General features: G+C 37.5%; 1 protein-coding gene across 5 annotated transcripts in view; it reads right to left on the reverse strand.

The window, feature by feature from the left end:
* Positions 1–17,606, reverse strand: part of ZDHHC14 (zinc finger DHHC-type palmitoyltransferase 14) — a 106,610-nt gene that overhangs the window by 37,634 nt on the left and 51,370 nt on the right. For 3 of the 5 annotated variants that reach the window (XM_054061602.1, XM_054061600.1, XM_009570354.2), the window contains exon 2: positions 13,227–13,399. In XM_054061602.1, the coding sequence (XP_053917577.1) occupies positions 13,227–13,399 (173 nt within the window). The remainder of the gene's footprint in view (positions 1–13,226; positions 13,400–17,606) is intronic. The other 2 variants (XM_054061601.1, XM_054061599.1) reach the window with 1 other exon arrangement.

The raw sequence follows: 17,606 nt of genomic DNA on the forward strand, positions 1-17,606 counted from the left end.
ATTCTGCAATCCAATATAGAATCTGCACTTACTTAAGCAACAGCACCTCTGTCATTATAGTTTGGCGCATGGCAGAAATAAAATCAGTAGTCACTTAGAGGTCTCTCAAATGCTGTGCTACAATGAAGCACATTCGGAATAGTATTTCATAGCTCTCACTGTTTCAGAGTTTGAAAACCTAACCCCCAGTATTACTTTTACACATCTTGAAGTTTGTTTGTTGCATAAAAGTAGTTTCTAACTACCTCATTTGGTACAAGTGGTGAGGTTTATGTTTTGTTTGCTTGATCGCTTTCGGGTTTTTTTTAGGGCATCCGTGTCCATTTTTCCAGCAACTAAAGGACTGATCAGGCCAAATCATTAAGGTTCAATTTTGTCCTTTAAACAGTTCCAAGCTGAGCTATACTTAGAAAGTTTAATGTGTTAGAGCATACCTTTTTCTTAGTTTATCTCTTCTTGTGAAATCACAATGAAATCAAACCACAAAAGTAAAAAACAAAAACCCAAACCCCAAGTTATTATTCTTGGACAGGTAGAATAGAAAGAACAGTAAGAAAGGAATATAGATTCTTTTCCAATATATGAATGAAACTATATTTCAAAGTCACATTTACCTGCACAACCGTGTTTTAAGTTGCTCACCCCCAATGTCCTGTTGGACAAGCACAGAGCTGGATGACAGGTTACTAAAAGATCCATGACTTGTATTTGAGCTCAAATTGTTATAAATATCACCCACAATTACAATTTCTTCCAGGGCTGCAGACAAACTTACACAGCTTACAAGCTACACGATTTCCAAGGGGGCAAACAGAAAGTCTCCTGCCTAGCAAGGTATCCAAATTAGTGACAGCATAGCTCTAAGAAAGGCATAATCTAGCTAGCAAGTTCTCATCTGCAACATGCTCACCCACTCCATAAATACGCAACAATAAAAGTATTTGTGGGACACCAGTGTAAACACAACCACTGAAACAAACAGTTCCCAGAAAATTCTCTTGGAGAGGAAGGTGGAAGGAGGGGAGCAATAGATAAGAATGACGGAATCAGGCTATGAAGCTTCTAGGCATCCCTTATGAGAATCAAGTAGTGAATAATGAAGAAACAGCAGCTTAGAAGCAGCCTACTAGACCCTGATGAGGTACAGACATTTGCTTGTGTTGGATCTACACCAGCCTGTGCAATGTTTCTGGAACTCTGGACTAGGTCCTATGATCTGCACGTGGAAGCAGAGATTACTGTGTGGTTTCCATAACAATCAACAACGCTGATTTTGACCTCAAGGAAGGTACTACTTGATGCAATATTTTTTATTTAGTGAGTACTGCTTCACAAGCTATTGGTGTGTTTACATACTGAAGTATGACTAGACAATCAAAGTTGTTTAGTGTGCAATTTGGACTTTTTCTTTTTTACAGTTATGTTTTTTAAAAGAAACTTGTTAATTAAATGGCCATGATTTTAAAGCACGCGAGCAAAAAAGGAAATTGGTGAGGTCAATAGAACAATTCCATTTCTTCCGGTTATAGTAAAAGACTTCTTTATTTGCTTGCGTAACAGTTTATTTATCCGCATGACATATAAGTCTGAGTTAAGTATTTTTTTTTATTTTTGCATTCTAATTCAGAACTAAGCTGAAAAGATGTTCTTTTAGGGGCATAGAACAACTGTACTTATACTATTTAAAGCTTTACAGAGACGTAGATGATTCCTAAAACCAGAAAACAAGGAAGAATGTCTAATAATCCAGAGATTACATTAAAAAACCTTCCCTGTTTTTGATGAAAACTTCTTTTCTCTAGAACAAGTTACCATAGGCTGAAATAAAAAAAAAACTTGCAGTACTAGTACAGATCTAAAGAGGACAATACTTTTTAGGGGAGAAAATCCCCATACTAAGTTTTTTGTTATTAACAATCCCCTGTAGCTTATTTTACTTACTATCACTGAAAAAGATAAATATATTTTAATACACTGTACTTTCAGTGACGACATGACCAGCAGGCTTGTAATACTCTTAGTTGTCCTTTAAATACATGGGTCTTAGAAAACATAGCATTCCACCCATTTCTGATCATTGTCTGGTCAGGATAGACTTAAAATATAAGAAAACTGTAGGTCATCAGCTGTAATTAGCTTTTTATCCAACAAAGCATTTAACATGCACATGCATAACATGTTCATTAATAAATCGGTGATTTCCACTTGATACTCATACTCAAATTTAGGTGTAAAATTGTCAAAGATACTAATCGTAGAATCATTAGGTTGGAAAAGAGATCAACTCCAACCATAACTGTTTACTACTAGATCACGTCCCCAAGCAACTCATCATATCTCAAGGGATGGGGACTCAATCACCTCCCTGGACAGCCTATGCCACTGCTTGATAACCCCTTCTGTGAAGAAATTTTTCCTAATGTCCAATCTAAACTTCCCCTGACACAGCTTGATGCCATTCCCTCTTGTCCTATCACCTTTCACCTAGGAGGAGAGAGAGAACACTCACCTTTCCACAACCTGCTTTCAGGTAGTTGTAGAGAGCAATAAGGTCTCCCCTCAGACTCCTCTTTTCTAGGCTAAACAACCCCAGTTCCCTCAGCCACTCCTCGTAAGACTTGTTTTCCAGGCCCCTCACCAGCTTCACTGCTATTCTATGGAGACACTCCAAAGCCTCAATGTCTTTCTTGGAGTGAGCAGCTCAGAACTCAACATAGTATTCAAGGTGCAGTCTCACCAGCGCCGAGTACAGGGGGAGAATCACTTCCCTGGTCCTGCTGGCCATGCTGTTTCTGATACAAGTCAAGATGCTGTTGGCCTTCTTGGCCGCCTGGGCACACTGCTGGCTCATGTTCAGTCAGCTGTCAACCAACACCCCCAGGTCCTTCCCTGCCAGGCAGCTTTCAAGCCAGTCTTCCCCAAGCCTGTAGCACTGCTGGAGTTGTTGTCCCCCAAATGCAGGACTTGCACTTGGCCGTGCTAAACCTCATCCCATTGGCCTCAGCCCATCGATCCAGCCTGTTCAGATCCCTTTGAAGAGCCTCCCTACCCGTCAATGGATCTACACTTCCTTCCAATTTAGTGTTGTCCGCAAACTTGCTAGGGGTGCATTCAATCCCCTCATTGAGGTTATTGATAAAGATATTGAACAGGAAGCTTGCATTTTATACAGGTGTAGCTTTTTATACTGCAAGCAGCGCTGATGCACTGGATTTCCTAAATTAATACCAACATTCCAGATTTTCTTCTTTTATAAAATCTTATTATTCCTGAATATGTACATAACTTCTGAAAGAAAATTACTTTAACCAGTAAAAGTGAATTGTTTAGAAAAAAACCAAACTTTTTCTTCTAATGAAACATTGGCACCTAAAAAGCGTACAGTGACTAAACCAAATAATTCTCCACCTTTCAAGAAGTGAAAAAAAGTGCACTGTATCTATTTTATTTTAAAATGGGCTCTGACAGAATCTCAAGGCAACTTCCCTCTTCTCTGGTAGAAAACGGAACTGCTGGCCAGCCCGTGATACTACAACACTGATTTTCTAAGAGGATTTCCTTCCAGATCTTTGCAGAAAAGTTCAAGTTCACAGGGACAGCAAATCCTAGCTCTGAGAAAAATTAATCTCGACATCCAAGAACAAAAACTGATGCAAATGAAATTAATGAAAACAGTCTTGTCGACTTTCCACGGAGTCAGGATTTTCCCACAATCTCAAATTCTATAATCAAATCCAAAGTCCCAATCTTTCTGTTTATTAGCATTTTTTTTTTCCTGGAAACACACAACAGAGCAAGGATAAACGTGCTTGGATTTAATCAGATTTTTCTAACATAAGCGTGCTAAACATGTTCTGGTCTCACAGTGATTCTTCAGACTGTAATTAGCTTTCAACTGGACTACTCATACTTGGGTTCTAACACAGCTAAATCTTTTAATATATGCGGTCCCTTGAAGGTATAAGACAAGGCTTTACGGAATCACTTTCCTCGGATAAACCTTCACTTCACCACTACATTTTACAGTTTTCTCTTCCAATTAATTGCTGATGTAGTAATGCAAGTTATTTTACAAAAAGGGTAAAATGTTCCCAAATACTGGGATCACCTTCCATGCTATCTGCTCTGATACATCTTATAACTTCTCTGTCAGCATTAAGTGTCCTTGCATTAGATGGGGTTCCAGCATTTTTACTACCTATTATAAACCCCCCAAACATACAATTCATATCCTTGCAAAGTACCGGAAATGCGGCAAGAAAGTCACTTCAAGTATTTAATAAAGATCCAGCACAGTCTAGCAACCTCCTACGTGACAACAAAGTCTGCTTAGATGTCTTGAACTATTATGCTGAAAACAAATGGAAGGTGCTGTTTAGATGAGACAGAAAGGCTGGAATTTTGTATATATGTAGCCACGTTATCAGGATTCTCTCTCTCAGTCAAGTATTTGCTTTTATGGTCAACTTTCCTAAATTCCTAGGACATTCCAGAAGGTCACTCCACGTTGTCTCTACAAGAATCTTATCATGCAGAATGAATAAAATCTTTAGGTATGGTCTATAACATCTGAAGAATAACAAAACACACACCCCCAAAACAAACCCTGCAAAAATGCAAACCTCCGGCAAGAAGTGTCTTCGGTTGTGTTTAACCACTTACATCTAAGCTATAAGTGTAACAACATTGGGCTACAAGAGCCCACAGTATTCTCAGGAACAAATAATACTGGGAACCTGGCTCAGACTTAAACCAGCAGCTGCTAACTGCATTCTTCACATTATTCTCCATCTGACAGTGAACAAGATATACCGACCAAATATTGCTCCTAACTTTAGATAAAAGGCTTACTGCTACAGCTTCAGAAAATACTATGTATTATTTTCTGAAGAATAGGATAGCATCATTTTAAAGTCTAAAACTTTATGCGGAAGGTATTCTTACCGCCAGAACGAGATATAATCTTTAGTGATTTGCTGGGGGAAAGAAGCATAGAGAGGAGGAGCTTTCTGAAAGACTTAATCTGATGCACAAAGTAATTCCACTAAATTTACTTGAAGACCATCCAATATCAGGTATGACTTAGCTTATCAAGCTGGCATGTGGAAAGCAACACATACCCACATTGTACCCACAAGCTGCATACATTTGCTCAGGCTACTGTCAGTTTTATGAAATGTCTCTGCTGTGACACAGATTTAATTTTATAAGGCTCTAAGGAAATCAAACTGTGCATTTCAAAACAAATGAAAGACAAGCAAGGAACTGTGGAGAAGCCTCAAATGTAGTCTTGAGCATCAATGAAAATTACAGAGCCAGGACAAAACCAGCTTCCAGAGACGGCAGGCTGAATTAGCTAAAGAAAGGCAGCAAAAACTCTGAACTGGCCTGAGCTGGTTCTACAGCATAAGTTAGGAAGATATACATAAGTTAAGACAGTTACTCTGAAGAAAAATCCAAAGTATCTCCTTACTATAGATGGGCCTTTTTAAGGCTGGAAGGATAAATGACCATGACCATCTTTTCATTTACATGCATCACCTATTCAATGCAAAAAAAGAGTGATATTGTGAAATAATTGTTGATCTTGTATACATCTAATGGACAAATGCTTTCCCACCTGCGAAACCCATCCTCCTGGGTTTGGTTATCCTTCAAAGCCCTCCTATTTACAAGTTTATCCTATAAATATTTTCCACTTGAGCTGACTCCACACAAAGCTAACTAATATCATAAAATATTAGACAAATATCATAACCACAAAGAGGTTACAAAATAAGGCTGTTTCTAGTTTTCATGTTCCCATAGAAACAACAGCCCCTCTCAATATAGTAATTTGTGTGATTGCAGCAGCCATGGTTATATGCACCACGAAAAGGATGCAACTACCATTGGGGTTGTCCTGGAGAAAAAAAAATTACTTTTTGATTTTCATGAAAGTTATAATCAAAGTAAAAATGCTACATCAACAAGTTTGATTTCCTATTCATAAAAAACGAGGTCCTGCTGCATTTAACTGAAATTATAGCACTTTTATACCAAATAACCCTATATTATCTTCAGTGATTTTGCATTATACAAGCCTCATGCAGCTCGTTACTTTTGTTCTATTATGTTATATGAAAAAAATACTAAAAATCTTTCCTCTCTTAGGCCAAACACAAGTATTTCTTAAATATTTCCTTACAGGTCATGCTTTCTAGACTTTTCTGGTTTGCTGCTTCCTCTTGAGTTTCCATGCATGGTGTCAAAACATGGACAGTGAACTGAGACCTCAACATCTATAGGTATTGCAGAATGTCACTTTTCTTCTAATGCCTCCCAAAAAAGAATGTCCCTTTTTCGTCATGCTATCACAAAGCCGACTCAATCTGTTTGTGGATTATACTCAAGCCTCCCTTTACTGTACCAGTCTCTACTCAACCCTCTTTTTGTTAGTATTTGATTTCCATTTGCAATCATGCATTTTGTATTTGTTCCCTAAATTTGCTAAGACTACTTAGAGTACTAAAAAAAAATAAATCATCAAGCTGAGCGCAAGCAAATTCCCCCACATCAGCATCAACTTCACATATTCTGTTCTTCTAGAGCCCACAATACCACAGTCAGTCTCTGCACAGTCCTGCTTGATCACTTACATTTAACAATGGATTGTCTTTCCAGGAAGTTACTCATTGACTCTGTGGTGATTTCATCTAGACTTTATTTCCAAAACTTATACAGAAAAAATCTTATGGAGGACAGCATCAAGAGCTCTATTACAAGTCAAAATTTATCACGCCTGCTTATTCTTTTCCCCTGGTTAATCTTTCAATAAAGGACATCAGTTTGGTTATACTTTATTTGCTCTTGAAAGACCTTGTAACTTGCTTTGAGTCTTAAATGGCCATAAGCTCCAACTCCTGCCAGCTCCAATTCTTAACATTTGATCCTTTAGCAGTTTGTTAGATCTCTCTCCAGACAGAAAATAGTTTCTAGTGATAGAATAGACAGATTTCTATTAGAGTAGAACATTAGACAGATATAGAAACAGTATAGTAGACTGTCAGATTATTCTTTTTCTTTTAACTACTACTGCTACTTTCCCTTTTCTGACCTTCAGGTGGCAAGAAACGTGCAAATTCTCCTCTGAGATCAAAGAAGAGTGTTGAGTATTTCAGAATGCCTTCTGTTATTTCACATTTCCCAATTACACAGCTTCTTTCTTCCTCTGACCTCTAACAGAAACCGTCTTGTTTGTCTTCTCTGTTCTTTACTGGTTGTAGCTGAGTTTATTCCCCTTTTGCCTTTCTAGCACTTTCCATGTATGCTTGTGCTGCCTCTTTATACTCACCTTTAGAAATTGTCTCCATGTCTGATAAATGTCTCTTTTTGACAGCAGTCTTCATAAAACCAGAAATACAGATAGAATGGCCTCTTACTACTCTTCCCAACCTTCCTCTGTATGAGAATAGCTGGATGATGTGCATTTAACACAATATTTTTCAATAACAAATCTCTTTTGCTTTGCAGACATCTTTATTTTACTTGCAATTCCTTTCACTTTTTGTTTTGCTATGATCAGCTGGGCTACTACCACCTCGCCAAATCCTCGAGAAACAACTGCTTTCCATTCCTGCACCTTCGTGGTGGAAACAGCAACATCACAGCCCTATTAAGTCTCCCATCTTCATCTGGAAAAAGGTGATAGCCTAGGTGGAAACATTCCACACTGCCAGGATGACCACTCCGTTTCCAAAAAGTCACCTGAATGAATGAAGTACCGGCAGTTTCTTTAGAAGGCCTTATTTTGAGAACTGTTCTAGTTAACCAGCTCATTCTTTTCTATGCTTTCAGACAAACAACAAGAATTTTTAATGACCCTTAAAAGAACTTAGAAATAGCATTCTTAAATCAGAATTCCTCCTCTTGGGACATCACAGTTTCTCACTGCATTCACAGTAATTTCTGTGAGGCTGCTTCCCAAAGAGACAGATAGATACTTAAAACTTACTCTGGCCCACGAATGACTTGAATAAAGTAAAAGCCACAGACTGGACATGTTAAATGCACACATTTTAGAAAAAAAACAATTTTGTAAAGGCATTAGTTTTAGTTGATTTATCTCTTGCCTAGAAGTACATTCCTGTTAATCTTGCACCTCATCCTTAGAAGGCAAGGTACCTCAACTTGTACCTCAAGTTCAAAGGTACAACTTCCAAGGCAATCAAACCAGAACTAGTGTTGGAGCACACAGAAGTTCTTTTGAACAGCAGGAGCTATCCAGCCTTCCCCGCTGCACAGATGCCACTCCACTAGGATGTATTTTTTAGGGCACACTAAAATATGTATTTTAACAGTACGAAGATGTTTCTTTCCATTTTCATTGTTGATTCCAGAATCACAATTTTAAGGCAGAAGGATTAGTTATCACTAGCCAGCTTGTTCCTCTCCATTAGATTTGCCATACAAGCCATTTTTTAATAAAAATTGTAAACACGAGTTCTGAAATAGTAACACATGGGAACATTTTGACTCTCCTGACTTTTTAAATACATAATCTTTGCAATTTTTTTCAGTAGTCAATTTATATTTTACATTTCGTATTTAGCCAAAAGTCTCTATCGAACAGAATCTTTCTTTAAGGAAAAATTATTATTGTGAAGTCCTTAAGTGAAATAATTTCTTTTCTGACACAGATAAATGTTTCTTTGAACACAGGGTGAATAAGTAATTCCTTGAACAGGAACCTGTGCCTGTATTTTGGACTAAAGCTGGTACTTTATTCCAGGTAAAGGATTCCTTAGGTCTTAGGGGAAGGAACTTGGCTGGCTCTCCCTCCTACCACCTCCAAAACAAAGAGGAGGGGCCTGCTCAAATCAGAAAAAGGAAAAGCTTTGAGGAGCTCCCATCATAGAAACACTAGGTGAGTAAAAAGTAGAGTGGAAGGAAGGATCAGACAAACAACAAGGAGTGACAGATAACAACAAATGCAACTAGGTCGGATCCAGATAGGAACCATGTAGGCAGAGCTGAAAAGAAGTACAGAAAAGACAGGGCAGAACTTGGGTTGTATGTACCTAACAGATGCAAGACAAATAAAAGACCCTGAGTGGACTCTAAAAACGAGAAAGCACAAGATTCTCCAGAAAAAGGAGCCAAAGTCCAAACACCTTTTTGGAACAAACCACAGTGACTGGTTTTTATGTCAAGGCCCTAATAACAAGAAGTGTGTTCTTACAGTGCTGCGTTCTGCCTTACCTGTCTAGGTTTTAATTACTCTAAGAACAACTTACTACTCCATTTAATTTTTTTTTACTTTATAACCACTGGATTATGAAAATAACGCATCTAAGCCACTTTCTATGCCAATTAGCAAGCATTCAAAATACCTCATCCTTCAAACAGAGCTAAGAACACAATCTGTTAATATTTATCACCTGTTTACACATCTGCCATTCTATATGAGTAGAGAATTAAACTGCACACCATAAAAACTCTGAAATGACTATTACACCATGTTCACTGCAAAACCATAGATACAATTAAATATTGCTTATATGGGTACTGGATTCAAAAACTGAGGAATTCATTTTCTGTGGTTAAACTGGGGAAAATCCTTTAACAAAAGAATATTTAAAACATGATTTACAGAACACTCAAGATTTCACTAAGTAGCTGGATATAGTGGTGAAAAATCTCTGTCAGAGCAAGATAACTAAATTCTACTGCCTACTCTTCAACAACTCACAATATAATTTAGCAGACCATCATCGTTATAATCTTTACATGTAATTACTGAAACAATTAAATTTCCATTGGAAAGCCCACCTGGTTTACATAAGAAGAATAGGTTATACAAGTTTTTGTTCTGAAAATTCTTTCCTCAACTGCATCATTATTATTACCAATAGATAATCGGCAAGTAGATTTCAGTAGCAGCTTCATTAATGGATTATAATTTCATTTTCTGCCTATGGGACTCAAGAAATCCAAAGAAATGGACATAGGAATGGAAAATTAGCTACACAGATGACAGGGTACATCAGACAGCACCTAAACGGATATTACTATTCTTTTGAGCATCTTAGCCTATTCTCTGTTCATTTCTCAAATGCAGGTGCAAAAGACTCCCACTGTATAGGAAGATTTTATTTCACTAATCTTCAAACATATTAAGGAATTACATGTATTATTTTTCTATAGCTGAGCTACCAGCCACCAGCAGCACAATCCAAAACATGATCTCTGTCTTTCTCTTCTAAACTGATGTCTGTTTTCACTCAAAGTGTTATTAGTAAGGGAAACAACAGTGAAAGTTAGTGTTTCAGAGAAAAAAATAGAAGTGCTAGGATTGCTAGAGTGAAACAGCTGTAAGAGCTCATGGTGGCAGACTTGACATGTAAAGGTTTAACAGAAATCTGTGTTGGTCAAGTAAATTTTATAGAAGGTTATTCAATTAGAAATGTATTCTCATGATTTCAAATATCTAATAAGTTTATTTACCTTCCGATCACAAGACATTTTACTGAGAACTCCAGTACTGAAACAGGCAAAGAATGTCCACTGCTCCCCAAATATTGCATTAATAAAACTGAAGAAGAACTCAATTTAAAGAAAACACAGTATACTCACAATCCATCACAACAATTACAGCAGTAATAAAAGATACATGGGAAACTATTTCAAAATGTCTCTTTCTGGAAAACTCTAAATTTTAAACAATTTTTTACCTACAACTTAGAACACAAGATTATGATACAAAGAGGCATTCCTTTTAGGCAACTCTAAGGAATATGTCTACCTGAATTTGATCCTCCTCTCACATGTTATTCCTACATTCCTACAGAGATAATAGCTTTTCTTTTTTTTTTTTTTTGAGAAGAGGTGAGGGCAGAAAAGGAGTGGGAAATTTTCCCACATTTTTTCAATGCCTTCTTTCCCCCACTCTCTATCCTTTTCTTCCCAGCTATAAAAATTATCTCATTACACATTACAGGAACTTACACGCTTGTATGCAGCACATAACATACTCAGTATTTGATCCTGAAAAATGTTTGCAGTGACAGCACTGACAAAAGCTAAAAAAAAAAACCCTCTAAAATGAGTCTTCCCAAGAAATCTGTTAGCTTTCCCAATAACACATTTGAACTTTGGCATCTGTTTTTCACATATCTGAATTCTGTGAATACTAGGAATTCTTCTGTTACACAAGTAAGTACTGAAACTATTGTGCTTGAAGAGAATTCCAGTTCCTCAGTATAAACACATTCCATACTCAGTTTTAATGGGTTTTGGAGTGTAGTGAAAAGATGGCTTCACAATACTCCTCCATTTCCAATTTAAGTTCTTTATAGCATGTAAGGGCAGGCTGACTTTCGTTTTAAATAATCCAGAGTGCCACATCAGAAAGTAAGCAAACAGAAGAAATTTGTAAGAATTTAAGTTCACCCATCTAGGATTGAGCTCTCTGACTCATCTAGGATCCAACAGTTTTCTTCCCTGCCTACTACACACAGTATGGTCCTTGCCCAAAGCTAAGTCTAGACTGGCCAAATGTAATCTTCTTCCTGTCATGGCAATGACAGCTGGCTCCTGGCTCCGCACAGTAAGTCCAAACAATGTATAAAAGCAATGTAGGCTTTCCTTCCCGAGATGTGAATGTCAGCAGAATAGACTGCTTTTTAGAAAGCTATAGCAGGTCTACAAAATTTGATGAACTACTCATCTCAAACTTCACAAATCCACAAGAAAAGATTTCCTTCCCACAAAGTTCAACAACCATGTTACATGATCATACAGTTCCAAAAGCATAAAGTCCATGCAAAGAGCATATGGTGTAAGCACAATTAGCTGCTGCACATAGCATGCTGTAAATTGTTGCAGATGCCTTTATTCCATTCAGAACTCAAATTCAAACACTTTGAAATACACAAAATGCTATTTATAACACGGTCATCTCTTTATTTTACTCTGTAACACAGCAAACTAGCTATGGTCAGGATCTTCCAATCTGGTGAAAGAAAACAATCATCACTGCCACTTACCAGCATGGTTCACAGTGTGAATTTGGTACATACAGACTACATCTGCTTTCTGAGGAAACTAAACCAGAACTTCTGCGCCATGTGCACATCAAATGAACTGTACCCCACAACATGTTGTTAGAGTCTAAACCAATGCCTTCACCCCTTATACATTTTCACCAATGCTTTATGGAGGACAAAAGGTTCTCTTTGTCTAGAGAATCACACAAAACCTGCTCAGAAGTAAACCCCTCAAATTCACACTCTATAGATGCAGAAAAACTGCAGCTTTAGTGCACCCATCTGCTTCTACTGCATTAAATTATTTGTCACATTACACAAAGCCTAAGACTGTACTATAGTACAAGGACCCTGCAGGTGTTACTCCTGTACTTGCATAAACCTGTTATCTGTCTTTTCAATTATATGACTGAGCGTTCCTCTGAAATTGCTTCAGAACAAAGGGACTTCCATTCAGTATCATACCAAAGCAGACACAGTAGCCTTTAGCAAGCCTTAGTAGTTTACTAAAAAATAAGCAAACAAAACCAGTGTTTATGAAGCAGCTCTGCAAAATCATGTGTCTTCTTACGCAGGCAGCGTATTTTAGCTACTCTGCATATTTGTAGCTGTAGAAATTCCACAATTAGAATTTAATGAACAATTCTCTTCTTCGATGAAGCTGATTAAAATCTAGTTCACTCTCCTTTAATTGTGCTGGCTTTAAAGATGAGAACCAGTAACATTTTATTGTTTCTGAACAAAAGTCTTCCCAAGACGGCATCAACTTACAAGACTGTATATTAAACAGTCTGACTCTGTCACAATATGAACAGCAACATAATTAAATTCAGTTGCACTCTGAGGGTACAGTACTTTAAGAGATGCACAATTGTAGAACCTTTGCAATATCAGCTTTCTTGCCAAAAACACTTTAGAAAGTATTCTCTTGTTTATCATAGACAGACTTCTACCATACTTGCCAAGAAGTATTTACAGTAATAACTATCACTCTCCAATGCCAGGATTTTGTTTACTATCTTTCTTGGTGAAGAACTGATCAATCATCTTTCCACAGGAATCACAGCAACGCTATCAGACATTACAAACTCCAGAACAATTACTGTGGCAAGATAGGAGTAACTCCTCCCATAAGCAGAGCAGCACACTGCCTTCACACAGTACATGCACCCTCGGGAGGAAAGCGAAGAGACAACAAACCTTCAGTGTTACCTATTTGTCTCTCTAGATCAGCTGCTTCATCTGGTGTTGCACGTGGGAGGACACCAGGATCACTGAAACTAGTACGCAGCAGGGTTCCCATCACGAAAAAGAAAAGAATCCCACCAATTGCAGGTATAGCAGGTGTAATCTTCTCTGACAAATACGGACAACTGGAAAAAGAAAAAATATTAAACATAATCAAAAACTGTTTACTATTTTAAATGCATATGAAGAATTCACTTTCTTTTCTTAATTTATTGTCTTGAACGTTTATCAAACCTGAACTTTCAGTTGATGTGTAACACCATTACTAATTCTCTTTCTTAATCTATTTCTTGTAGCTTGGTAATCTCGTTTACTCATTTACAAAGCTAGATGACTGCAAATGACAATGCAATACATCTGGAAACAGAGAATCCAGAGGGCTCTAAGGCAATACTAGCAGCCCTTTACCAGCACAAAACAACACTCTCTGGCTACTAGTACAATATACATATATGGCTCTAGTTTGGATCAAGTTTTAGTCTATGCTTCACATTTAATAAAATCAAAATGGACAGAAGCATTGGAATCTAAGCAACAAAAACATATAAGTATCTCTTAACAGTTGTGCAGAAAGAGGGAATATGAACACTTGGACATTACATGGTACACACACTCATTAATCCAAGTCATACAACAGGCACTGCAGGATCATCTTAGAATCATACAGGCTGAAGACTCTCTCCATGGCTCTTACATTAAGTAGAGGAGGCAAAACACACAGATGGCTTCATGCATTTCTGACGTCTGCTTGAGAAGTAATAAAATAAGTCTAAAAGTAACAGAAGCTGAAAGCCAACAAGTTCTAGGCCTCAGGCCTTCGTCTAAAGCTCCCAGGTATCAGTCAAGTTTAATTAACATTGTCTTCCCTGTTTTAGCTGAGTGCTTGAAATGATGATTCAGACACACAAGCTTTTGTGCTGCCAGTCAGTTAACTTCACTGGAACGTGAACTGTGCACAAGTGATGATCATGACAGCTTCGCTGTCCATCACTTCTGCCCGCAGAATGAGGAGAAAATGGAAACATTTTTTATACAAGCTACTATGTACCCAGCATTTATCTCCCTGCATAATCCTGTTAAATTCACTCAGTTGTTTCACAGAACTCTGGGGGTTTCATGGATACAGAGAGTGCATAGACATTACACAGCTCATCATACCACCACTAGGAGTGGAATTCATCTTTCACCCTACATGACGATAATATTACAGGCATAATAAGTTATGAAAGATTAAAAAGACAACTGGGTATATACACAGAGGTGAGGAACAATAGATACTGTAGCTTCATATAATGAATAGACCGTTTAAACCCTAGAAAATGTACTTCAAATGCACTCTTTTAGAAAATCTGTGTCAAAGACCTAGATTTATGATATCAGTGCTAACTAAAGGAAGCAGCAGCAAGACAACTGGTAGATATAAGCCTTGCTCCCTTCAAGTCAGGGAAGTCACTCAAAATGAAGAACCAAAGAGAAGCTTTCATACCACATAAAGATCCTACTGCTCAATTTATTTGTTGCCACAAAGAATTTCTGAAATCAAAACTACTGTACAAGAGTAGACAGTACAAATAGGCTGTACTATTAGACAAGAGTACAACTAGGCTGCAAGAATGTATTTTTAAAAGGATTAGAGGGAACATGTTCATTAATGAACACTAAATATAGCACAGAGCTACTATTCTATTGCATTATTCATTACACATACCGGAGAAATTGCAACTGTGATGAAGTCTGTTGACCAAACAAGAGCTGTATGTGTGCAAAAGGTACCATGAGATAATCTCAGGGCAGCACAGTTGGCACAATGAAATGTAGACAGGTACCAATGCAAAAACAGTAATGGCATCTACCTATACAACTTAAAATCTCAAAATCTCAGTGATACTCAGAGAATGGAAAATTAAGGGCCATCATGACAGTGACATGTTTTGTTTTAAAAATAATTTCATAGGGAATTGGTAGAAAGAACAAATTCCTGTGCTGAAATACTGAGAAAGCCTTGCATTGCTGAAAAGCGATGACTGCATTACCATGAAAAAGCAGAGAGCACAATGATATCTATCCTTCAGAAAGGCCTAATTTATTTTTTCAAGTTCCTGTCAAATTGAAAAAAAACAGAGATACTGTAAAGACCACTTTTTTCGTCATGTCTGTAATAAAAAAGGGGGAAATGATCTTCCCATCTCCTGGGTTATTAAGAAAAATCCACCATTTATACCTGCATGCTTATATAACAAATGTTTGTACTGCTATGTTAAGTGGATATTATTTTAAACAATTTGGTTTAGCATTACTACTTTTAGAACTGCCAAATACTGTACACAGAAAAAAGATTATTCCTAATAACTCCTCAATTTCCTTAATTAATTTACTTCAATTGAGTTTGCATCCCTTTAGGCAACATCTTTCCTCAGGTATTTCTTGTGGTATCTTTTCTGGAGGGTATTTTCAAAGAGTTTTAAAAGTAAATATTACCTGGTATTTCCTAACAGCTAATGATAGCACAGACCAAGTACTGACTGGGTCCACCCCAGAAAGCACATTTTTAGGAAGTGTTACTTGACTACAGGTCCCACTAGAAATTATCATTGTGAAAAAAGCTTCTTCAGAGAACAATGTTTGGATTTGCACATAGTAACCAGTTACACAACCTGAAGTTTTGATTTAATTAATAGGAGGCCTTTACAAATCAGCCCTGCTTTATGCTTGGCCACTTTTTTTAAGCATTATGTGGAAGTTTGCAGGAGTGTAGGAGGGAAACAAAATCTGCTGGAAGACTAGTCTGTCACAGCTAGACAAAAATAAAAACATGCTGGCATTTAAGAGATAATTATCAAGTATCATCCCTGTGAGCAAAGGATGCAGAAGAACAAGAAGACATTCTTACCACCCAGCAGCCCTCTTAGCTGTGTACCCACGCTCCCTGTGGCTACCAAGAGCAACAGAAAATACACGTAGTGATCGTACTGAGGAGCACACAGAGTGAGAGTTCTACAACTTTCAAGCTCTTTCATTAGAAAAGGGAACAGGAAAAAAAGAAGCCTCCTTAAGGCCTTTCCTAAAAAGATTAAGGCTTTCTTCAACAGTTTACTGACAGCTGTTGTTATTCACTGATGGGGAGACACAGTAAATGACAAGTCTATCCAGTAGGGATAATGGAGATTTGGAGAGAGTCTAACTTGGAGAGAGGCAAACCCTGTAGTTACAAAAAAAAATTAAGAACAAATACAGCCATTTACTAAAGAGCACAAATAAGACAGGGTTTTATATGTGTGAGAACTTGGAGATCTCACTTAATATTTACTAAGTTGGCAGGCAGAAAACAATAAAAGTACAGATTTTATGCAAAGATGTAGTAGCCACCAGACTTAATTACACTAGTTAAAAAAAAAGACCCTCTACAAGCTTGACTGGTAATAGGATACTATGAGTCAAATTTTTCATCAACGTAAAACTCTTAGCAGCAGATATAAAAAGATGTATTCTACAGAAAGCATAAGTATAGGAGAATGAAGTAACATAAGGAAAAAATAATACTGTTCATTTTCTGCATCATCAATTTAATTTATGTTTCTACAGGTATCACCTATTTAATATGCCAGCACCTATTAGTGTGCAGGTAGGGTCCAACACTAAGACAGAAGGCTTGCACTGAGAACTCCGGCTTCCGTTACACGTGCTACAAGTTAACATCTGAATGAGACTGATGCTTTCCTTAAACTAACCCCAAGGGTTTGGGTTTTGTCCTTCCACTTCTATTTATGGCTCCTCTCAGCTTCCCCTTCCTTTCAATTCTACTGCATAATTACTCCAAGCCACTCAGGCCCATATTTCCGACCTCACGCCAACACAAATCTTCAGGTACTTTTGAGAGCCAAGTTACTTTACTAAAATGTAGGAAAATCACACCATTTTGACTTCTCTTTCTGCCTCTTTAACAAATCAAACATGCACTTGGAAAGGAGCACAGATATTAGCACAAGGCAAGAGAGACAGAAGCACACACACAAAAACTATTGGGAGAAGAAAGCTAGGACAGAGGGAGGAAGACCTCCATTTTGGCAGCAGTTAGTAAGATTTTCATCCAGACCACTGCTTCTTGTGAAACCATATTCTAACCTTGACCTCTTTCAATTTAGAAATGGCAACAGAATACCCAAAAAATAGATTAAAGGCAATTCAAGACTATTAGTTAGAAGAGCAAAAATGGCTTTTAATTTACTTTTCTAATGACAAGTTAGAAAGCAGCCAGAGACACGCACGTAGACCACCACACAGACAGTGGAAGATGCAAGGATGGGCAAAACATGAGGGCACAGCAAGAACCTT

The sequence above is a fragment of the Cuculus canorus genome, chromosome 3, assembly GCF_017976375.1.
Source record: "Cuculus canorus isolate bCucCan1 chromosome 3, bCucCan1.pri, whole genome shotgun sequence".
Lineage (NCBI taxonomy): Eukaryota > Metazoa > Chordata > Aves > Cuculiformes > Cuculidae > Cuculus > Cuculus canorus.